Source organism: Pseudoliparis swirei, chromosome 15 (genome assembly GCF_029220125.1).
Source record: "Pseudoliparis swirei isolate HS2019 ecotype Mariana Trench chromosome 15, NWPU_hadal_v1, whole genome shotgun sequence".
NCBI classification, from domain to species: Eukaryota; Metazoa; Chordata; class Actinopteri; order Perciformes; family Liparidae; genus Pseudoliparis; species Pseudoliparis swirei.
Genome location: NC_079402.1, coordinates 15,725,455 through 15,750,793, shown reverse-complemented (window position 1 = coordinate 15,750,793; position 25,339 = coordinate 15,725,455). Strand labels below are relative to the sequence as shown.

Below are 25,339 nucleotides of genomic sequence, written 5' to 3'. Positions count from 1 at the left end.
CACACTACAGTCATATAGACTAAACACCTTCTGTGATTTACGCCTTTACAATATATGACTGTACTTAGGCTGCACTGGCTACTGTGTGGGGGATTTATGGCATATTTCTTCCCGTAGCTGTTGAATATATTCGCTCAACAAACTGATGCAAGCAGCATCCTGATTTTACCAGAAGTTCCTGATTGAACTATTTCTGGTAAGAACATGTTTTGAATAAAATAGGTCCTGAATATTGGACACATTCTTATCCAAATCCGTCAAATAACGCAGCTTGGTCAGTACTTGTCAGCTTTAAACTACGACGCTCCTCGTACCGCTCTAACATTAGCTTTGGATTTGTCGGGAACGGCCTGTCAATATACGCTAATTGCATGCAATTGTGTCTTTTCAAAATAAAAGTGCTTCTTCACAGGAAGTGAACAAAACCACTTAGTTAGGTTTAAGAAAATAACACAGAAAGTTCTGTGCTTGTTTGACTCCCCCAGCCTGTGTGGATTATCTCACATCTTGTACTACTACGTCAAAGGCTCTGAGCATGTCATAAAGGAGAAGCAGGTGTTTTTACAATGGCGTTTTTCGCCAGCCTGATGCGTCGCATTCACGCGCTGAAGGATGCCTCCGTGCGCCGTGTCAGACGCAGAGGAGCGCTGACCAAGCTATTTAATACACGGGGAGTGAGAACAGGTTGGAATGTGGCTGTATCAATCCACAGTATCTCAAGCTGGTTGGACTGAAGGCATGGACACAAATGAGAAGAAGAAAAAAGATTGCTTATATCAATCATCAACATCCCCGAACTCGACTTTTCAAATGTAATTGCAACTCGAAATTGGTTTGTGCCATTAATCCACAGCAGTTGTTAGGGCGACTCTTTTTTCTTTCCTCGTTCTTTCCAATCAGACAGTTGAGAGCACTCTAAAGTCTTTTGATGATTGGCCTTTCTAGTTGGCCACTTTTAAAATAGTTTCTTTTGCTCATGTATTGATTTCCTAAGTGGAGCTTTTTTTATTTTTATACATTTGCTTGAATGTCCATGACGTCTGGCTCCCTCAAGAAAAACTAAAAAAACAATCACGGGCAAAGAACCGCATCCAACGGAAGACACCTGTAGGCATTTAACTCATGCTGAGGGATTCATGTCCATATTCCCAAATAAACAATATTAACAATACATTCATCGAGGCTATTTGTGCTAAAAATCCAAATGTGATTCTTTTGTAGGTGCTTAATTAGGTGTATCTAATCTGTGAATGGTGACGTTGCTCCCCCAGCTACTGCATTGGTTACACTGTGCAGGATACACTAAATCATGCACAGCCTCTTTATGTGGAAGATGATGAACAGGAGGCTGCTATTCTGGCCTGGGAATACCTTGTTAGTCATGGATACAGCTGTAAAATGGGATTTGATGTGTGTGTGTGTGTGTGTGTTTGGTTTTTACCTGTGTGTGCCTTTTGCAGGTGGCTCTTCAAGCGACTCACGTAGGCAGATTTAAAGGGGCAGAGTTTGCACTTGAAGGGCTTGTGGTGCCCGTGGTGAGACTGCACATGTCTGTCCAGACTGCCGATGGGATGAAATATACAACGAAAAAAAGAAACAGAGGGGAGGATATGAGATAAGAGGATAAAAGCCAAAAAAATTGATGGAACGAGGACAAAAGGATAGCAGATCAGGAGAGAAAGTGACAAGAATAGTGTTCAGGAAAGAAATAGAGCTCTACTCAACAGCATCCACTTTGATGATTTCAACTGCTGGGTTTGTTTTCTCTTCAGAAGCATCTAAAGTGCTCAATTCTGTTTACCTCACAAACAACAGCCGCACATTTCCAATGACTACAGAACAAGGAGCCGTGGGGGGGGGACTCATCTTCCCACAATTCCTTGGTGGGAGTGAATGTGTGAGTGCCTGTGGGAACAGTGGCTGTGTTTTTAATGCCAGCCTCCTAGGTGGCATGGGAATTGGGCTTCTTTCTGGGTCAGGGCACATACAGTACAGAGGGATTACACCTGGGAGCTCAGAGGAGATGAGGACTCGCTCTTCCCCTCTCGCTCTGTGTCTCTGTGATGGATAAAACAAATCACACAACCAGGATGTCTGTCTCGCTGTAATGTTTGTCTTAGTCTCCTAGCAGGCAGGACATCTGAGGAAAGATTGAGGATTCAAAGGGATTGTGAAGGGTAAACTGAATAAGGTGTAAAATAGTGCTCTGTACAAAACAAGTTTAACATTCTGTTGATTTGCAGAACAGCTGGAGCACAACTGGTAAAGTACAGAAGGGAGATAGCTTAAAATAAACTGCTACCGGGGCGACATATTGAAGTCTATTGATGCAGGTTTATATATTCTGTAATGACCTAACAATATAGTTGTTTGTGGCGGAGTCATTCGCCATTCCTGCAGTGGATTTAAATTAACTTCATATGCGTAACGGATTCCCAGGAAATGATGCATTCATGTAATCTAGTGACACTATTTGCTGTCTCATCTCCCATAGCCATATCACGCCCGTGTTAAATTACTGTAATCCAAGATGGTTTTGGTTTAATTCTTCTCCTCTGCATTTCATTCAGTACAATGTGCATCAGTAAATGCTATGCAGCTGTATGGTTTATTTTTTCGGGCAGTCACACTGAGCTGCAGACTGCGGATGATTCTTTCCATCGTGACCACCAGCAGCCCTCGTCCAATGACACGTCGCCTTTTAATACGTCAGCTTTCTAATTTGCTTAATGCTTAAACTCCAAAACCGCAGAGAAGAATGGATTGAGGAAACCCTTTTTGTTTCTTAAAAAGTAGTCCCCGTACTAAAGGGACCAAGAACTTCTTATTCCCAGGTCAACCAGGACTAAAATCTGAAGGATTACAATTTGAACTAACCTTACTGAGAAGCACGAATGAAAGGAACTGGACAGTCAGAATAGCTCAACGGTCAACGGTGGAGATAACGGTTTAACACATTTACACAAATGACATACTTATAAATATGTGTCAAGTCGACTCGGGAGACTCTACTGTGGAAACAGTGAAGCTCCTCAGACACGGCTCCTCTTACTTACTTGTGTCTGAAGGGTGAGACGAACTGGCAGTACTGGCAGCTGTATTTGTCTTCGCGGCTGAACAGCGCCATGGCTGAGTGGCTCCTCTCATGGGACCGCAGTCCCTGCATGGACATGAAGACTCTGTCGCACTGGACACATGCGTGGCCCCCTGCAGCCAATCGCTGCTTCAGTTCGCCCTCTGACACCGTGGCCCTCGCTGCAGCCACCAGGGCCGCTGCCTTTCCTGCAACAGCTTTAGTTTCTGGTTCTCGTGTCACGGCGGCTACAGCCCCACCAGCCGACGCCGTGGAAGCCAAGGGTGGACCCATCAGTGGACCCATCAGTGGACCCATCATTGGACCCAGCATTGGACCCAGCATTGGACCCAGCATTGCAGCCGCGGGTCTCTCGAGGACGTGGGATTCAGCTGCTTCTTCCGCCTCAAGGACGCCATTAGTCAGGGTCTCTGAAGGCAGGGTCAGGGGGACTTCGCTGACTTCCTGCTGCAAAACAAATAGGAGAAGTCTCAGATGTTCAGTAACCTCTCTGGGCCCGTTGATTTTGTTTGTCGCAGTCTTTTTGTCATGCGGCTGCACAATACTGCAATATAAGGAGAACGATGTTTGGATAGTCCAATGTTGATACTCAATCAGCTACCAGATGACACGAAATCGCTGTTCAATGAAGTAACACTTAGGGGCTGGCAGCTCTAACTGTTTTTCCTAAATCAGGCAAATCATGTAAACAGCACATACGCAACAGTTAAGCATCTGCTCCTGTGGTTCTTCTCTGTGCTGTATCAGCGCAATCCTTGTCAGTTAGTTACAGCTCTCCCACTCCCCCTCTGCATTGTCAGTTGGATTCATTTGTGCTGAAGATCAACATGTTGGTATATCAGTGATCTGAAAGCCTTTCTATGTCACTTATGTTCCTGAAACAGCCAAACACCTGTTCAGAATACTGTAAGCTGCAGTGTGAGCTTGTTAATGGAAGTGTTTCTGGTCCAAGAACGAATGACATGACTGTCTGGTCTAGTAAAGGCAAGCCTTAACAGAAACCTTAGGCCAACTCCAACCCCCGACCTGACACTCGGTAGTCTGCCGCTATTTACTGACACACCACTTCCTTAATATTGAGTTGATTGCACCATCTAAATGGAATGTGAGTGTGAAAATTTGAGTCTGACCCTTCAAATCGGTCCAGGAGCTTTATTACCCATCCTTCCTGACCCTCCTCCATCGTTTATAAATATATATCTAAAAAAATACATGCAATTGAATAATTTTTAACAAAGAAAATCACAATATTTATCTAGCCCTATGATTAATTTGTTAAAGTATTTATTCATTTATTATTCAGCTGTGTGTATATACTGTAAAACTGAATGACATTTGAGAGATTCATATGCGGTTTTATCTCACAGGGAGGGTAAAACGGTTATTTTACAGCACACATTCATAACGATTCATCATTAGTGGTTGCTGTTGATGCTAACGTCAACCTGAGAAGAAATGAGATGATGAAAAAACGAGTCAAACAACAAAACAGATAAAGACCTCAAACAGAAAACGTGGCACATTCGCAGATCAACCAACAACAACAACACGAAGCAACTGCTAAACAAAACTCCTTATCTTTTCCCTCTTCTGTTATCTGCTGGCTGGTTTCTGTAGTCATCACAAGGAGACAGAAAATCACCGCAGCTTTTTTATTGCCCGGAGGAAGCTCGTTCTTTCAGTGGAAGAGCCTGACCCTGCACTTCACGCAGTCATAAATAAGATGTGGCATCCACAGACCTAACCTTGCCATCCAGTCTGCCCTGGTTGCACTGTCAGCCTGTTTTTGTTCTTCTTCATCCAACTCCATCAGAAGCTACAGTGGAAACTCTATTCATGCTACCACAAAAAGCAACGTTCTGTTTGACCTTCTGCAATGTGTGAAGCATTCCATCTGCTAGAGATGTTGTCGGGCATGAATGCTAGCAGTTAGCCCGTGTTAACTGTATTCATGCTAGCAGTTAGCCCGTGACCCTGCCATGTGCCTTGAGCTTCGCAGGCTAACATATACTGAATATGCCTAAAAGTCAACATGGCACATTTTTTTGTCGACCTCAGTTGCCAAAGTGCAGTAGCCTACATCTTAAATACATAAAAGCCAGACCCGAGTGACTGACAGAAGAACCAGGTCTCCGTTTGGGTGAGGCGGTGGGTCCTTGGGCCGACTCCCTTCACATGCAGCCTCAGTGGAATACTGATGTATGAATGGTTACCCGCCGCTGCCCTATGGCTTACCACTCTGTACCCCCAACCTCCACCCACTTCCACTGCACTGGGACAGCATTGCTTGTATTCTCTGGAGGAAGCTGACATCTTGTCTATCCAGAAGCCACCATCATTTATAAACAAAAACAGAATCCAAGTAGGCTACAGTAAAGCAGATCACAGCAGAGGAAAATGAGGAGCTAGTTTACAAGATAGAAACCAGGCACAGTCAAAGTAGGCTTTTTGAGTATTGTGAGGTAAAACATAACATCAATGTCAATAAATAATGCATACCAAACATTTGCTTGATCTTTGAAGTAGTAGCTGCTCGATTGATTAACATTCTGGGAAATATACTGATTCACTTTCTTGCAGGGTGTTAGATACAAAGATTTAAAATAAGGACACTAAATTTGAAACTACAGCTTTATGCTAAGCTACCCAGCTGCTGGCCGTTGCTTTACATTAATGAAACGGATCTTAAAAATCTTCTCATTCAACTAAATTAATCCTCTGATGCATTTCACAAAACATTAAATAACATGTGCCATTGTGAACATATACAGGACTGTCTCAGAAAATTAGAATATTGTGATAAAGTTCTTTATTTTCTGTAATGCAATTAAAAAAACAAAAATGTCATGCATTCTGGATTCATTACAAATCAACTGAAATATTGCAAGCCTTTTATTCTTTTAATATTGCTGATTATGGCTTACAGCTTAAGAAAACTCTAAAATCCTATCTCATAAAATTAGAATATTTCCTCAGACCAAGTAAAAAAAAGATTTATAACAGCAAAACAAAATCAAACATTTGAAAATGTCCATTAATGCACTCAGTACTTGGTTGGGAATCCTTTTGCACGGATTACTGCATCAATGCGGCGTGGCATGGAGGCAATCAGCCTGTGGCATTGCTGAGGGTTTATGGATGCCCAGGATGCTTCAATAGCGGCCTTTAGCTCATTTGCATTGTTGGGTCTGGTGTCTTTCAGCTTCTTCTTCATAATACCCCACAAATTCTCTATGGGGTTCAGGTCAGGGGAATTGGCAGGCCAATCGAGGACAGTAATGCCATGGTCAGTACACCAGTTACTGGTGGTTTTGGCACTGTGGGCAGGTGCCAGATCATGCTGGAAAATGAAATCCTCATCTCCATAGAGCTTTTCAGCAGACGGAAGCATGTAGTGCTCTAAAATCTCTTGGTACACAGCTGCATTTACTCTGGACTTGATGAAACACAGTGGACCAACACCAGCAGCTGACATGGCTCCCCAAACCATCACTGACTGTGGGAACTTCACACTGGATTTCAAGCAACTTGGATTTTGCGCCTCTCTTTTTGTGTCTTACCCTCCTGATGGAGGGTGTCAATGATGGTCCTCTGGACAGCAGTCAGATCAGCAGTCTTCCCCATACTTGTGATTTAGTTTACTGAACCAAGCTGAGTGTTTTTCAAGGCTCAGGAAACCCTTGCAGGTGTTTCGAGTTAATTAGACGATTCAAGTGATTTGTTTAATACCCTACTAGTATACTTTTTCATGATATTCTAATATTTAGAGATAGGATATTTGAGTTTTCTTAAGCTGTAAGCCATAATCAGCAATATTAAAAGAATAAAAGGCTTGCAATATTTCAGTTGATTTGTAATGAATCCAGAATGCATGACATTTTTGTTTTTTTAATTGCATTACAGAAAATAAAGAACTTTATCACAATATTCTAATTTTCTGAGACAGTCCTGTATATATATTTTTATTTTTATTTTGCCATAGATAAATATAAAATAGAAATGTAAACTTATCACGATTGTCATTTACATTAACGTCCTATTTAATAAAAATATGTGTAACATAGACATGTGTGCAGTTGATACGAAAATATTTTTGAGTTAGTGTAACAAATCCCCAGACACAATAACAGGATACAAGAAATCTAAAAATAGACAGAACTCTATTTACCTTGACATGTCCCGCTTTGACCTCTCCGTACTGGACGTGCTTTCTAAGGTGGTTGCAGATGGCACGGAGGGTGGGGTGCATCTCTATGCAGAAGTTACACCTGAAGCCTACGGGAGCATTATTTACAGGGGTTTCCTGTAAAATAGATAAAACAAACATGTTTTAATTCCATTTTCATTAGACACATTTTTTTAGGTTTTTCGATAAGAATTTGTATTTTAAATATTATTTATCCCTTTGAGAAGAATAACAGTGTATACTCTGAACTCACTGGTGTACTTAGTTCAGAAGGTACAGCTATTCGTGAGCTTTACTCTTTATCCATGAAGTTAGAGACAATTTTCCTAAATAAACATTAAATGGTAATTTTAATGATCTTATCATAAAACTAACAAATCACAAACTATGATCACATATTTTCTTCTTTAGTTCCGTTATAATATGACTATTTTGTGGACAAGTACAATGATTTGGGACTTATCAGGTCATTTTAAGATAAATTGACAATACTCTCACTATGAGACTATGAGAGCCTCTTACACGAAGGACTTAAGGAACTGCTGTGGTATGATAGACACGTATCTTACAGCATCAGGAGATGGATTGTCTGCGGTTAAATCTTCAAAGTAAAAGTGAAATGAAATAATGCCCATTTCATTCTTTCATATTCTTTCAAAACTCGTATCTCCGCTCACCTTCTCAGGTTTGCTCTCGGGAACTTCTGCGGCTTTCTGTTTGCTCAGCAGCTGCCTCCTCCTCTCCTGCCTCATGGCCCTCTTCTGAAACTCCTCGTTGTGGTTCAATAGATGCTTCGCAAGAATTGGGAGAGCCAGGAACTTCAGCTCACAGTGTGTACACTTGTACAACTCCTCGTCCTCGTCCTCGGGTACGGGCGACACCACGAAGTCTCTCTTCAAGTCACTGCTGTGGTGATCGTTGTAGTGCATAGAGAGCAGAAGTCCGGTGCTGAAGGACATCTGGAAGCATTTTAGACACTTGAATGGCAGCCATTCGACCTCACTGTCCTGCTCGGGTTTAAGCTGAACCTTTAACACGTCCTTGTTGTCCTCGGTCATTGCACTGACATCCATTTTCTCAGGTTCTTTGGCATAGATAACGGTAAAATAGCGACCAAGCTTGCTCGCGTGCTGCTTCTTGGGGAAGACCCCTGGGTGGCGTTTGATGTAGTGTGAGACGATGCTCTTCCTGCTGAAGGCCTGGAAGGCGCATAGAGAACACTTTCGTCTCTCCACTGCCAAACGCAAGTCTTCGCTCATTTCCGAATTGTCCCTTTCCGGTGGCGGGGTTGCTATCACTTGGATCGGCTTTTCGCTCATCATCTTGGAAGCAGCCAGACAATGGGTGTAGTAGGCATCAATGTCATGCCGCTTCTGGTAGTGGGCGGCCAGACCTTTGCGTATAGGGTTTGTGTATGGACACAGAGCACATTTGAAGACATTGTTTTTACCCTCTGGCTGAGCACGGACGTTGTTGTGCTTGATACGGTAGTGACGAGCGATGCCTTTCCTGGTGGAGCAGAAGTATTTGCAGAGCTGACACTTGAATATAGCGTGTTTCTCAGTCTTATTGATGGGTAACTGGGAGAGGGCAAGGTTCAATTCACTGACCTCCTGGACTTTTGACAAGCTTGATATATTACCAGCACTGCATTCAGCGACTGGTTCTCCTTCTTTACCTGGAGAAAAATACGTCAGAGAGGGAGTGAACATTTCAGAGGCCGACTGATTGTGATATTTCTCATAATGGATTTTGAGTTTCTCCAGTGTCCCATGCGTGTAGGGGCAGATTTTGCATCTGTATGCACCGTAGCCTTGCCTTTGAGTTTTGCACTTGTCATCTCCTTCATTTCCGTCAGCGAGTTGCTCAATGTCATCCGCAAAGTCTTCTGCAGTGACTTTCACCAATGGGTGTCTCTTCTGATAGTGAGTTAGGACACCGTGGATTCGGGAGTTCACATACGGACAGTGACGACATTTATAAACAGAACTTGGGTTGATGTCGGCCTCCTGTGCAAAGTCTGCAGCTTTGACTTTCATACCTGGGTGCTTTTTTCCATAGTGAGTGAGGAGGCCATGGAGACTGTTGTACTCTGACAGACATACAGTGCACTGGTAAGCATTGTTTGAGATGGAAAGATGTGGGTGGGGAGGATGGGGGTTGCTTTCTTGTGGTGTACTGACCATAACCTGTGCTCCATCATCTTCAACAGGGTGGCAATTGAAAGACATAAGGTCAATGGCAACCTGCTGGTGTATATCTTCAGTTGAGCCATTTCCTTTGATAATATCCAAAAGCACAGATTCATCCTCTTTAATGGCACACGGGTGCACTACCTGATAGTGACTAGTGATGTCCCATATTGTACAGGCCTCAAATGCACAGTCTTTGCATTTGTAATGTTTAGTTTCCATATTGCCCTCTTGTTGAGTGGTCTCCGGTCCAGCCCATAGCTTGCTGGCCATGTATGTGTAATCAACATTGTGCTCAGGATGGCGTCTTTGGTAATGGAGCAGCAGGCCTTGGGGTTCAGCGTGGGAGTAAATGCACCACTCACAGTGGTAGCCAGCCTCCAGAATGCCATCTTGGTAGGCCCAGTGTAAAATGGTCATAGCTGTGGCTTTCACAGTCGGGTGCTCTTTCTTCAGATGCTTCTTCAGGGCATATATGTAGGGGGATGTGTATGTACAGTGTATGCACTTCAGGGAGCGAAGGGTTGTAGTGTTTTCAGGGTCTGGAGGAGTTGGGATCAAGGCAGACGAGACACTGCCCGACTGAACCATCTGTGCACGGACGCGCTGACTCCGGACAACTGCAGTGTGACGACGTACGAGGTCAGCGTTGGACTTGGTTTCCCGATGCTTCTTCTGGTAGTGAATGAGCACACCTTTTACAGTGCGATTGCCGTAATCACAGTGCTGGCAGAAGAAGAGCTCATCCTCTCCTTTCTCACCACTTCCAGGTTTAGGACTCGTGTTGTTAGATCCATCATGACCGTTATTTTGAAACTGCTTCAAAAACTGTTTGGGAGCCGCAATTTGCAATTCATCCATTAACTTCATCAAACCGGCAGTGGGAGTGCCGTGTTTGATATATTTAGCTGTCACTTTTACCTCTGGGTGTCTCTTTTGATAATGGACCAACACACCAACAACGGATCTGTTGCTGTAGACGCAATGTTTACAGTAGTACATTTCTTCATCTGATCCGAACAGTGCTGCGCTTGGTTGTTTTGGAGGCGAAGCCATGTTGAGATTATATGAAGAGTTTGCAACAGGCTGCGATTGATCCACCGAGATGACCTTCATGGTTTTCTGTATGCGGAAATAAGACGCCTTTTGCTCTGGATGTTTCTTCTGATAGTGCACCAACACAGAGTGCATGTTGGGGCTCGCAAAAGTACACACATCACAATCATACACAACAACATTGCCACCCATAGGTTCTTTGAGAGGGTCTTCCTCAGCACTAGCTTCAGGGCTCTTGGAGACCGCTTTCGAAACGGGGCTGGAGGACCTCGGGGTTGACGTGGGTGAGGTCAAATTCTTGGGGCCAGAGTTTAATATTTCCCTCAGGGTTTGCGATTCCCCCGTTTTGTTGGGCTGCTCCACCATATAGCTGGAGAAGATCATTGCGTTGTTGATTTTCACTGTTGGGTGCATTCTTTGGTAATGGGGCATGAGGCTCCTGACATTGGGGCTTGTGTATGAACAAAAGCGACACATGTATACCAAATTTGGTTGGTTGAAGTTGAGCACATTGCTTGCTTCGGGGTGGTGATCCATATAGTGTTCATGCAAATCATTGTAATTTGAGTATTCAATGTAACACTCCAAGCAGCGGAAGACAGCACTATGGTCATTGGAATCCAGGATGTACTTAAAGCTGAACTTGATGTAAGGGTGCATCCTCTGGTAATGGGTGCTGACGCTACGAGCTGATTTGTTGTGGTAATCACAGTGTTTGCAGTAGAAACGTGTCGTTCCTTGACCCTCTGAATCATCAGCGTTCTCTTGGATAGCACCGTCAATGGGGTCAGCAGAGATGTTCTCATTATCATCTGAGAGAGTCAGGGATATAGGAACGTTTCTAGGTTTTGACTTAGGGTTGCTTTTTCTTTTCCCTATTCGGCCTCCTTCGTGAGAGATCATTGAATCTCTTGCATGAAGCAGTTGAGTGTTATAAGTGAAGACAGGGTTTTTGTTGTCATGGTTTCGACCCTCTTCATCACCAATGCTGTGATTTTCTCTTCCATCTACATCCTCCATGTCGTCTAGGTTTATAATCATGTCCTGTTGGCTTTGGCTTATCTTACTTTGAAGGTTACTGGCAATTTCATCAATTCTAGTTCTCTTCTTAACCGAGGACAAATCTAAAGGTAAGTCATTGATGGACTTCCTGGCTCTTTTCCTTGTTACTAAGGACTTTTTGGTGGCATGTCCTAAAATTGAGGTCTGGGTTTTTTGTAGGAAGATTGGAGAAGCGTCCGGTTCAGACTCCGGCTGGTCAGTCAGCTGGCTATCAAAGACAGTGGGATCTAGGTCATCACAGTAGGAATGCTTATGCTGCTGGTGAACCCTCAGCCCTTTCAGAGTGGTGGTAGAGAAGCTGCAGAGTGTGCAGCGATGAGGGTTCTGCTGGTCGTTCGGTGTGCTGGTTATCTTTTTTACATTGACTTTGGAGTTGACATTGCCACCATTAACTGGCTCTGCAGCATTGTCATTGTGAGGATTTGGACTGTCACTTGTTAGGTCCATGGTGTCTAAATCTGAGGATATGTGGCTCTGTTTGTGCGTGCCTAGTTTTAGAGGGCTGGTGCAAATAAATGGGCATTCATCACATTTATACACTGTAGTTTTACCAGAAAGGTGAATGTTCTCAATGTGCCGGGAGATGCTTCGCCTGTGCATGGTAAGGAAGGAGCAGAAAGGGCACTGAAAACGATTCATGTACTTTCTAAATGGTATTCCTTTCGTCTCCAGTAACTTATTATCCTCATCAGTTAAAAGCTGCTTTGCATCTGCTGACAGGGTGCCGGTATAGCTGGGATCATCGATGTCGCCCAACTCCTCTTCATCATCGTTCTCGAAGCTGCTCTTAGAATCTTCTTCATTGAGTAAGTTGGCATCCGTCTCTCCGACGCTCTTGGAGACGTCAGATAAAGCAAACCTCTTGGACAAAATGGAGGAACCTGTGCTGTTGGGTGTTACTGCATACTGAAAGGATGAGATCTCTGGGACTGACCTCTCCGACGTGTTTTCTAACGTTTTTCCTTCCGGCTTTTCCTTTTCTTGAATGTCCGTGAAACCCATCTTTGATCTATTTTGGCTTCGGGAAGCGGAGGGAGAATCTGGTTTGGGTGAGCTTGCACTTGCCTCTCCTTCCAGCTCCTGGATGCAGGAAACTATCTTGACCGTGTCGCTGTGTTCCTTCACCACATGATTAGTCCAGCTGTCCTTCTGGTCAGTCTGATAGTCACACCATTCACAGGCAAATGTTCCCTTCATGAGTCCACTGGCTGAGTCCGATTCCTCTCCGGTCTCATTGTATTCTGAAGGATTTCCAGCGCTCTCTGCGGGAACCTGACTGTGATACATTAGTTGGTGTTTCAATATTCTTGCTTTGCGTGGAGACTTGTATGTGCAATACTGACAGGAATACACTTTTGAATTGTCATTGTGCATAATAACGTTGTAGCTGGGCTGCTCGGCGCTCTGCAAGGAGATACTTGCGTCAGAATCTTCCTCGACAGCATCATGCACTTTTTTGGTGTGGTTCCTTAAGAATGACTTTGATCTGAAGTAACGGACACAGAACCTGCACTGGTAAAACGGCAGGTGGGTTTCAGCTGTCTGCTTTTGTGGTGTTGGGTTGGCATTGTCAGTAGTATTGGGGCCTAAAAAAGAAAGAGAAAGTGTGTGAGATGTCTGATGGAAAGTCACATTTTTATTATTTAAACACTTGCTTGTTTCAGTCAGTAAAACCAGCATCAACTCATTAATTTGATGTCCCTCAATTCAAAGTAGAATCATCCTACTATTAAGAGTTATATGAAACAAACAGAAATAATCCTCCACAAATTAAACTGTAACATCCGATTTGAATTGGTGGACATACTCATTCCAGCTTTAGGAGTTGAATAATCCCGGTCATCCTTGTCATCATATTGCTCTGCGTCCTCCTCCTCCTCCTCCTTCAGAGAGTCAGACTCATCCGCATCTGCAGGCTGCAGGAAAACCGTGTGCACGTCCTGAATGTGGTTCTTCAAGTCATCATATGACTCGGCACGGAAGTCACAGCTGTCACACTGCAATACCTCCATCACCGAAAAAAGGGAGCTCTCCCTGGAAAATCAGGGAAACCTGCAAAGAAAAAGAAAGAGAAAAACTCATGAGGACATGCAGGATGTTCCAATGCGGAATACATGTATAATTAAGTGGGTGGGATTGAAAATAAAAGAAATTTATAACAGTTGAGTTAAAATATTTACAGGAGCCATTTACAGTGCACATTAAGGGGTATTTACTTTGGCATTAAGACTCATATTTACCGAGCTATTACAAAGGAGGAACAATATTATTCCGTAATGCTTCAATATTCAGTGTAGCGAACATGTCTTTCCATAGAAATGAGCTTGGTGATGACCTAAAATGATTACCAATAGCAATTCCTGCTGTCAACAAAGAATAATCAAGGAAGATATAAGATGCACGTTTTACACATAACAGGTACGACAATGACAAGCAAAGCATACAAAGCTTTCAAATAATCGCGACAATGTGTTCAAAATATAGCCGGCAAAAGAGTCTGGTATGCAAGATTTAAAGAAGCTCTTTAAATTGTATTTCTAAGAATTTGTGACAAAATGAAGCACGTTGTTCGAAAATGTTGCACTGGTGGGACACATGTCTGTAAATTCAATGTAACATACTGCGCATTTATTTTTTTTGATTGCATGAATGCTGAATAATATGCGATATGAGATGATAAAAGCTGAAATAAAAATAAAAATAAAAAAGATGAAACCATTATGATCCTTCAAGTCTGCATGAAATATGTCACTGAAATACACTACTGTAAAAAGTTACAATCTCCAAAATGTAATAAATATAAATGTTTGCAAAAACAGCAAAACATTCTGTTATGAAGACCAAACAACAAAATTAAATCATTTCCGGTTTCCCAAACGAATGAAGCTGTCCACCAACGCCATTCGAAAGCCTCACAAAACATGACAAAGAGGAGAAATCAGCAGATGCTGATGTTACTCAGAATACTAAGGAGGTCCCATTTTTGAGCATAGCGTCATTCTAAGAACAATGGAGGGACTGAGGAGGGATTATGGGCTGATTTGTCCCATTTTTATTACCTTGGGATAAGCAACAGCTGGAGAGCAGCTCCACAGCTCAGTATTTAGAGCAGACTATTCCATCAGATTGTATCAACTGCTCTGAAATAAGATTGACTGAATCAACGGAGAGATGAAGGCGTTATGTCTTTAGGCTTCTCTGCAGTTTGGACTTTGACAGGAAAATGGAAATTGGTGATGTGGCCATCATTCCACAGCTGATTCAATTGTCATGTTGTTACACCAACCATACTGTATAATATCATAAATAGCATGTGTAGCTCACACTGGTTCTGATATAGGTACGGTAGTTAAAGAGTAAACTCTCAAATCTAATCAACATGATTATTTTTACTATTTTACACATTTTCGGTGAACACATGTTTGCCTATCACAATAGGGGCATACAGTTCCATGGTACAAACTTTAGAGGGGAAACAAATCTACATATTGTATTGGAGATCAAAGTTTCTCAAACACAAGTTAAAGGTAGATCTAAGTTCTTCAATGAACACTATGGACCGCTTCCAGGTGTGAACAAATTCAAACCCTAGATTCTGAACGGAGAATGGCCATTCTGCTCATTACTCCCCTTCATATGATGGTAGGTGTTTACACTATTTTGTTCACCCCAAAACCAGATCGAGAAAAAAAAGAAAAACTTGAAATACAAGACCAAAACAGGTGAACATATGGAAAGCTGTGTGCAAATGTAAACACATTCATTCACATTGTGTACACTGTACATCAATTTGTTTTGTAACCGTTAAAAAAACGACCGGCAGCATACAACGACTTTTTACGTATTTTTCTTTTGTGCCAAACTCCTTTGTGTACTGACAAATTAATAAACCTATTGGTTTTGAAGATATGATTTGCCTATGCGTTGCCTTTAGCCAGACAATATAGAGGCTGGAGAACATCCCACATGTTGGTCCAGAATACTGAAAACAAATTTTCTTCAAAGCTGAGAGCCATTCCTTTGTGTGCATGTTGTGTGCATTTGTGTAAACTATTGGACAAAGACAAAAATATTTGCATGTATTCAAAGAAGATTAATGGTTCTCAGTGCCAGCATGACCCTTTGTGGATCCATTGTTCTTAATGAAACACGTCTAGATCACACTACGCCATGATTTGTGTCTATAATCCAACTAAATCCATATCAACAGGAGCATCAGTTCTCTTTATTATTCTTGCTGAAATGCTGGAAGATGATCCATCAATTGTTGATACAATTATAATCAACACAATTATATAACACGATCATAATCAACATTTTCTGCTTTAAATAAGTTACATTCATAGAACAGCAGCTTTATGAAGAGGCTTAAATACAGCACCGCGATGTGTTTTTCATTTGGGCGTTACGTTTTATAGAGAACAAGTTTATTTTATTTAGCCTTATGTTGCATTTAAACATGTAGTAAAATGCAGGTTGATTGCATGTAATTATTAAATGTTATTATATGATCTCAAATGGAATCAGCAGGTCAATAAAGATTACAAATAATTAAAAGGCTACAATCTAAGAGGACATGTGGTACACCATAAAGGTCATTTTTCTTTCTTTGGCCATAAAGATTTTCCAGTTTGTCTGCAAAATATAAATATTTTTAGAGTTAATGTGGCAGATTCGCCTTTCCGACTTTAACGAGGAGCTGAGCTGAATTTACCCATAAAGTCTTTCTCCAGGTTTTGGGGAGCACTAGTGCAGGTGATGCAGGTGCCATGTCACAAGAAAGAGGAATGCGTTGAATAAATAAAAAGTGATGTCTCTGGTTCTGCTGCATCGATTTTGATCTGAATTTGTAGACTGTCTACCTGAAAATGTTACAGAGTGCCAAGCTAAATCAGAGCACTTCTCCTTTAATGTCTTCAGTTCTGGCACACAGCAGGTGGAGCGGAGACATTTAAATATGTGTCCTTACTCCTTGCAGGGTGTCTTGTAGCGCAGTATTTGAACTGGCACAGGTTTGTTACTAAAGTGTACCATGTCAACTTGAAAAAAATAAAACTGATGTAATTGTCATCGAATTCAAAAGTTAAAGAACATTTGTTGACAGGTCATATCAACATGTTCTCAATCTCATCCCAAAGTGTCACAAACTGGTGCTCGGATAGACCCCTTGGTGTCATTTTCTAACGCACTCGGTAGCCCACCGCGCCAAACTACGATGCTTTCCTATGGTCGCATTAAAGTGTTTTCGAGTTTATTTTGTTGATGTTTGTGCCGTTACTTATCACAAGCATAACTTAAATAACTCAACAACACTTTGGGACACAAACACAGGTCTCCTGGTTGAAAGTCCTATGTTTGTTGGACCCACCCTACGCCCCCCTTTAAGCCATAAGTTTAGTGAACTAGAAAACATGTTAAAGTTCCAGGTTTGTTTATTTTCATTCGACAGACCAATGGAACAACGTTGTGTTGTGTAGCCAAACCAGGTTTGATTTGAATAGAGATATAGTGAAGTCAGAAATAAATTCCGTCTTCTGATGTGGATACGGCCAATGTCAAGTGAGATCCAGCCAGAGACAGTTGGGAATCCCGCCCCGCTTCCCACTCCCAACTGGCCAGCCAGTGGCGAGCTCCATGTGAGCCGGCCGAGCTGCCAGTATGTCCCTGAGCAACCAGGGGATCCATTGTTGTTCAGGGTCAGGTTACAGCCTCACCACGGGGCCCCACCCTGCTCTCTTGGCAGTTCACTGCTGTTTTGAACAAAGTTGCCTCCTAATGCCAGGTTCCTTGACATGGATATCAAGAGAATCCTTTGGTAGAAAAGGGGAGAGGAATGCCCGGGGAGGAAGAAGAAGAAGAACAAAAAAGCCTCCAACACAACCACCATCTGCCTTCAGAGTTGGCTGTGTCTTTTCAGCCAGTCGGTCCCAGCGCCACACCAAGTTAATGGGTGAGATTGTGTAACTGCTTTCATCTAGTCTGCCGGGGCTCGAAGAGGCAGCAACTGAGCTGCTCAGATCCTCCTCTGAGCCGAGCTTCAAGGGCAGCCATTTTAGGAGCTGGCTATGTGCGCTTAGGTGTTCAGCCAGCACACAACATGGACCCACAGATCTGATCCTCTTCCTCAAAGGCAGTGGCCGCCTGACACTGGAGAACTGCTGACAGAAATCAATCTGCCAGATGTACAGCCCTGTGCCCACACGGCTCAGCAGAAAACATCTCACACTTTTGCCAGGCTAACTTTGCCTGGTCCTTTAATTTCTCAGGGACATTATCTCTCACGAGAAGGAGAACAGGATAGGTCAGCGCGAGAGGCATCCACCACGCAGAGAGAAACGTCTATGTTCCACAAGGGTGTCTAAAAATGTGAGGTATGTCTGGACTTCTTTATCTCAGAGCTCTGAAACCCTGGGGACAAGGGGGCAGAGAGAGAGAGTGAGAGAGAGAGAGATGAGCAGAAGGAGAGAGCAGGCCTGAAGGGGGAAGGGTGGAAGGAGAGGACGGGAGGCCGCGAGAGAGCATGACAGAGCCACCTGGAATACCTTTGGTGGAAAGCAACTGAGGACAAAGCCTGGGCTCCCCAGATTCCAAAGTCTACTGACATTTGTTAATCACCAACCGGTCTCTCTGCCTCGGCGAGCTCTGCCAGCAGTCACACCCTCTACTCAAACTGGCTGACAGCAGCTGCTCTGTCTGAAAGAGGGCCTTTGAATGCACCAGCATTAAGCTGATTAGGACTACAGAGGTTTTGTCCTTAGCTGTTGGTTAGCGGTACCATCTCATGTCGCCGGGGAGAGAAAATATTAGCATCCTGGCTCCAGAAAATTCACCTGGCAAATAAGATGGGATGTGCACCGTGTCAACGCGCACACTCTCAATAATTAATAAACCATTGATTGAAAACGACAGGCAGAATTTTTAAAGGGACAATACAGTGGCAATGACAGCAGGTAGCCAGAGCCATGGCGATTGATTTTCTTTGCTGAAAGGAGATGACAGCGTCAGAGAAAAATCTATAATTGTTTTTGTTTTATGTGAGTGTATAATCCTTCAAATTCTGATCTCTTCAGCCCACAGTCTTCTCCACGTTCATTCAGAAGAGACTGCAGAGAAAGATCTCATCGTGTCGTTGAACAGAAGATGTTACGTCGCCACAGATCATTTGGCCTACTGAACAAACGGGAGATAGGGAGCCGGAGATCAAGATGGCTATTCCCATCTTCTGATGTCATCGAGGAGAACACAACACGCCGGCTCTGATCATGTCCTCAACAGTTGCTGAAACACATATTATAAACTACGTAATAATATACAATACACCACAAACTAGGGCCTCAAACAAAATGATCAAATAGTTGAGAGAGCAGCTCTCGAACATGAGTTTGAACAAAAGTAGTTTGTTGTTGTATTTCATTGGTATTTGCACAGGTGTTCCGTCTGTCCACCAGGTCCGTATCAACAAATGTGAATCCATATGACACCAAATCAACGTGAATGCATCTTAAAAGCATCACAAATAAACACGTTGTAAAGCAGCAAAAATATGGTCAAGCCAAACGCATGATCTTTCAAACTCCAGGCGAACCTCCGTCCAAATATTTAGCTCACATGATAATCTCATTGATATGAAACAGTAATGAAGATCATGATTATTTGATTTATAATTGGCTTCAAAAATCCAGCCACGCTGTAACCATCCTTGTGAACTTTAGAGGCTAATATAAAAAAAATATGCCTTCAAAACCATGTTTTTTTTCTAGATAGCAATAACTAAATTAACTAAATTAAGTTAATTGGTTAATCTTGTGATACATTATCAATACGCTGGCACCAAATGCTGCTATTTCTATGAAAACATGCCGTATTGGGGCACTGGGAAATGAACTAGTTAGCTGCACTGACATCTTGAGCACGGGGGTCAAGTGGCCGCTCCAAGCCCAGAACCTCGCGGGCCGAAGAGAATCCAAATCTAGGTCCCATAAATAACACCGTGCCACCATTTCCTCAGAGTGACAACCGGACCATTACGGCCTGATGCTTGATATATATGTGACCGTCACTCATGGTGTTCTCATTAAAGATTCATTCAAACGCTGAACTAGTGTGTATAAATTGATATGGCCCGCCATTTCTTTCATCACAGTGATGGTCTTTTGGCTCTTTAACTCTCAGTGCTCTCAAACATTCAACATGACACTTAGCGAGTATAATAATCGTACCTTCCGGCATTAATTAATATATGATAGGATGATGGGGACCCTTGCGGCTGACACTAACAGACCTCCGGTTTCGCCTTTGATGGCTTGATCTGAATGAATTGTGTGTATAAAACATGTGGTTTTGTCTTCGGGCCTGACATCACAACATTTTGAGGCAAAGCAGATATGAAAAGCGGCCATGCAGATTGTTGTTATCACTTATGAAGGAGTTGCCAATTTCGATGAGAAAGATCTGAGTAAGAATTAGATGTATCCTTCCTTTCAACATGTTCACCCCCAGAAATGTTGTGCTTTATGGCAGTTTATGGCTATTTTACATTAGAATGATGGCGCACGTGGACATCGACATGTTGCAGTCAGTGCGTGTGTGTGTGTGTGTGCGTGTGTGTGTGTGTTTAAAGAGGCATTACGCTAAGACTTTATACACTGTTTCTACATTGTTGTCACAATGCAGTTAATAAATACATCATTCTTGTTTTTTTGCCTTTTAGTATTTTGTCTTCTTCAGTTCCACAGATTTTGGGATGTATCCTAGATAATTGTCTTGTAATGTGTAAAATATCGCTGTAGAATTGCTGTATCGTGATACCATTGTTATCGTGGGAAACATTGTTGTAAATAAACAAACACTTCACTTGGTGTGAGTTACATTTGTTCACATTAATTCCGTTTTTTGCAGCTCTTTGCTGTGATTATTTTATTTTATCATGAATTAATTGCGGCAGCGAGAGACTTGACGAACACCCTCCCTGTGGCGTCCACACTGATTCTCCGTGTGAATAAGTAATATTCAGACTTTAGAACAATCTGATCGATGGCAAAATCAGAGCGTTTCTCCTTTCTCACTATTCCCACAGTAATAATGTGCATCTGTCATTTGGGCTCATTGTTTCACTGTAAAGTATTTCCTCCCATGAAAAATGACAACTTGTGACAGAATGCTGCAATAAATTATTTAATTCAATTGTATAATGAATCTGGTAAGAAGAAATAGAGAATATGACAGTGAGCAGTTACATCTGATCTGATGATGATTTTGTAATTAAATATACTATCAATTCCACACATTTGAGAGGGTGTGACAGTAACCTAAATGATTTTATCTGAATATGAAATTAGCTTCCGATGAATTTTCTGTCCATCAGCTATGTTTACATGTTTTTTTAATGACATTTTGATGTCCGGATGCATTGACATAAAATACTACTACTAAAAGCCCTCTTGGCTGTTTCAACAATACCAGTCTTCCTCCCAGTGTGACAGCCTTTCAGTAGCCTTTTATCTGAAGGCTCAATTCATCGTCCTGAAATCCGACATCCGCTGATGCAAGTATGGGGAAGTAAGTCAAGCAGCAGCAAGACATATTTTTTGGGGCAGCAAACCTTTCATCTTTCCATTTTCCAGATTACAATTTTGAAAGCAGAAGAAGTGAGTCACGGCTTTGGTTTTCAAAATCAAACTTTTTCATAGAGTGACGATTATAGCCGCTGTTTAGTTGCCGACCACAGTGGTCTGTTTGTGAAGCAAAACATGCAATTTGAAGACATTCACACCTTTGGATTGAGAAAATCGAGTTGATAATTTCCCCTATTTTATGACATTTTACAGACCAACAAATAAACAATTAATTGACATAATAATTGACAGATTTATCGATAGCAAATATATTATTTATATATCAGACTACTGATTTGCATGTGCTCTGCCTGAAAACACAAAGTACTCCAAGTAGTTTCTTTCATGTGAAGAACTTAAAGTACGACAGAATATGTTTGCCTTTCTAGAGCTACTTCAATGCAATTTTCCCCACGAGGTTCCTAGTTTGTAAAGACACCGAAATTATGCAAGCTGCATAATCTTTTATATCCGCTGAATCTGTTCGAAGAGGACAGTATATCGGGCTTGACATGGTTTTAACTGTATTAACTCCTAAAAACAGATTGAAAACAAGCCGGCTGCAAGGAGCTACGAATACCGCCACAGAGACGCTGCGGTCCAGGCCGACTGAATCACTCCTTCCACGTCTGTAAGAACTGTGAATACTACATTGCTATTTGTGCTGCAGCAAACTCATTTCACCTTAGTTACTTCTTTTAACCTGCAACGGCTGCCCGTTGAATTCTATTACAGCTGTGTATGTCTTTCTTTTTAAGGAAATGTTATTTAAATTAAATTCAAAGCATTAAATGACACGCCACATGGTGTTAAGTTCTTCTTTGCTTGCAACAACTGAGACAATTATTGGTTTTGGATTTAAAATGTAGAAAAAGGGTTCCTTGCATAATTGCCCAGAACCCACGTTGGGGTGCTTTAATGTATTTTTTTCAATCCCATTGATCCAAAACCCAAAGATAAACCTTTTATCAGTACACATGACAAAGAAAAGCAGCCAATCCGTATATTTGAGAAGCTAAAACACACCCTAACTGAACATTTTGGGATTTTCTAAATAGAATCATAATGAAATAAAATGAGATTGTAAATGTTATGAACACATGTATGATCCTACCATGAAGCCATATGTGCGTACTTTCTCTTCGCCAAGCATGCACAGCATTCATAAGGGAAAGCAAAGTTAACCAACACCATCACCAACTGAAATAAGGTTTTCCGGCGTCAACTTCTCTGTTTCTTTTACAGCTTTGCCTCACCTGAAGGTCTCAAAACACCCATTGAATTTGTCACAGATCATGTATACCCCCTAAGAATGTCTTAATACCTGCTGAAGAAGTTAATTTTGTTGGTGCCCTCAAATGCCCGCAACACACCAGCGCCTGGTTTGGGGTGATTCTCTGGCCTGCATGCCACTCACACTCTTGTTGGCTCACATTGGACTTTTATCTTTCGGCACTGTGGCAGATAACAACACTGGTTGAAAAGAGGAAAGCTTGTCCGACCTGAATGACCTTCATATTCCAATACTGTGCTGGTGCCTAATCCCTACACAGAAGAATTACATATTGACAGATTCAACAACAACACTGCACAGAGCTCCATTATGGTTTCAGTAAGCACGTAAAGTGGAGACATTATAGATAGGCGCTGTGCTTTTGCTCTTTAAAAAAAAAATGTGTACTCATTTTCATGAAAAGCTGATCAATTAAACTGATTCTCACACTTTTTTCCCACTCCACTCAGAAGTGTTCCTGCTACGAGAAGACGCCAACGTTTACAGTCAACTAAGTCTTCATGGTAAAAGGGTAGATCAGACAATGAATAGTCGGGGGGTTAAGAGGTAAAGAGAAAAATAGGGAAGAAAATGTCAAGGAGGCTGCAACCAACCGTTTTATTATGAGTCTGTTGATTATCTCTCAAAAATGGAAAGAATCTTATATTTGAGAAGCTCAAACTGGCAAATCTTTGGCATTTTTAGCCATCGCTGTAGTCCAGACTGCAATATATAATATTCACCCTGCTGTGATGCTCATATTTAACTCACATGCTGTCCATTTCTTCTGATCCTCCTTGAGATGGGTCTACTCCTTCATCAGAGTCCAGCTGTGTTTAAATAAACTGTATATATATATATATATATATATATATATATATATATATATATATATATCCTCCTGAGAACCAAGGGAAAATAGTGTTTTCCAACTTCTTATTTTTTTGTGATTTCCTACCTATTTAGAGTTAAATAAACATCTTACACTTTAAACATTTCGAGAAAAAAAAATGATTTTACAGCATGTCCACTGTAGTGGACCTCAGGACCATTTTCGTGTAAAAAGACAACAAAATATAGAAGATAAACTAACAAATTATGGCTCTAGAGTGATATTAAACTAATAATACCTTCAACTTGACTGTTAAACTAAATCATTCATTATCTGGATGGTTTTGCTTGCTGGTTGAAGGATGGTAGAACTTTTTTTTTTTCACTAAACATTTTATTTCCAGAACTAACTTAGAACAGATATATTTATTTTAATTTTGATTACCTAAACTAATCTTTTGTTCATCATTCATTTAGTGTTCTTCATTTATTATTTTGCATGTTTTATTTTTAGCTGTGATATTCCTGGAAATGTAGATGAACATAATGCATTTGTTACACCTCCCATACCATGTTGAGTCATTAAATACATAAATATTGTCCCGGTGTCCACTATAATGGACATTCATAAAAGGACTATTAATTTAATAAACAAATAACTAAATTGTGTTCAAAACTAAATATATCATTCCTGACATGTTAATAAACAAGAACATATATGAATATCATGGTGAAAAAGACAATAATCAAGCAATATTTGACTTAACCTTTGACTTTCCAGAAAATGTGCTGGCTGATCTTGTGTCAAAGGTTTCAGGAAGTTGTCATCATCCCACCCCTACACATGTGGTATCACTGGAAAGCCCAGGATGTCCTCTTGATAGTACAACAGGACTTGATAGTAGAGATCAAATGAGTCAAAGAAGAGATGCAAAATGTCCACTACAGGGGACATAAATTAATGGGCTGGGTCTCATATTTATATATATAAATGTATATAGCTAGACAGTGACCTCACTCCTCTCCTGGTCAGAGCTGAGAGTCTCCTTAAATTATGTGATCACATTCTGCTGCTTATTTGAGAAAGTCTGAATACACAGAGATGAGACAATCAATAATGTTCGGTATAAACATTTTGTCATAACATTCATCAGACATCTGCTGGAATGGAATGATAGGGAGGAGAATGGCATTCAATACAATAGAGAATAAGCAGAATGGAGCTGGAACAGTAATGCCATCACGCATGTTAAATGTTAGCGTGTTTTATTTATTTTAAGCTCAAACTACAGAACTCAAACTCAATCTTGAGTTCCTTCCTCTTCTGATAAAAAGTTTCCATATGCAGTAAATCCATATCATGCTAACAATAAATCAATCAGGCGTGGATGGGCCAGAAATCACTGACAGTCGCCCCAAATCATCAACATTGTCATAAATTATGTTCAGCCACCTGATGAGAAACATTGGTGTTAATCTGACAACAACTCTGTTTCAGGAAGCATACGGCATCAATAAAACTAAGTCAGCGATTAACCGGCTAACACTGCCTTTACCAGAAACCTGCTTCTGCTTCATCTTATATCATCTGAATAATTGATGTGGAGCAACAAACTCTGCATTAAATATCTTATGAATTGAAAGGTGAATTCATAAGAAGTAAAACGCACCCTTGATCAATCAGTTCAACACATTCAAGGTTTTTACCACTATGGCGTTATTTGGTCTGGTATGACCCGTAGCTTATTGGGGCTAATGTTAGCTTTTGTTTAGAAACTTTAGATAGATATTGCTCGGTAACTCATTTAATTCAGTCTTTACTTGTGTGACAATGAAACTACAATTCATCCGCAACCCTCATCCTGGAAATGCTGCGTGTTGCCGCTGTTTAGCAAAAGATTGCTTCCATTGGAGAAAAAGGTCTTTCCAGGGTTTAGGACGGCCCCGTTTCAGTGCAGTGGTTTCACTTTTGGAAACAGGAAGTGGTCCCATTTAGAGCCGAATAGAAGATTTAGTGAGATATGCTCTAGG

At 41.6% G+C, this 25,339-nt stretch overlaps 1 protein-coding gene across 2 annotated transcripts in view; it reads right to left on the bottom strand.

Moving 5' to 3' along the window:
• znf462 (zinc finger protein 462) overlaps window positions 1-25,339 on the bottom strand; it is a 48,140-nt gene that overhangs the window by 12,736 nt on the left and 10,065 nt on the right. For both annotated transcript variants that reach the window (XM_056432578.1, XM_056432579.1), the window contains exons 2-6: window positions 13,398-13,642; window positions 7,958-13,176; window positions 7,263-7,397; window positions 3,057-3,541; window positions 1,442-1,560 (exon numbers count right to left, since the gene is read on the bottom strand). In XM_056432578.1, coding sequence (XP_056288553.1) covers window positions 1,442-1,560; window positions 3,057-3,541; window positions 7,263-7,397; window positions 7,958-13,176; window positions 13,398-13,602 — 6,163 coding nt within the window. In that variant the 5' untranslated portion in view covers window positions 13,603-13,642. The remainder of the gene's footprint in view (window positions 1-1,441; window positions 1,561-3,056; window positions 3,542-7,262; window positions 7,398-7,957; window positions 13,177-13,397; window positions 13,643-25,339) is intronic.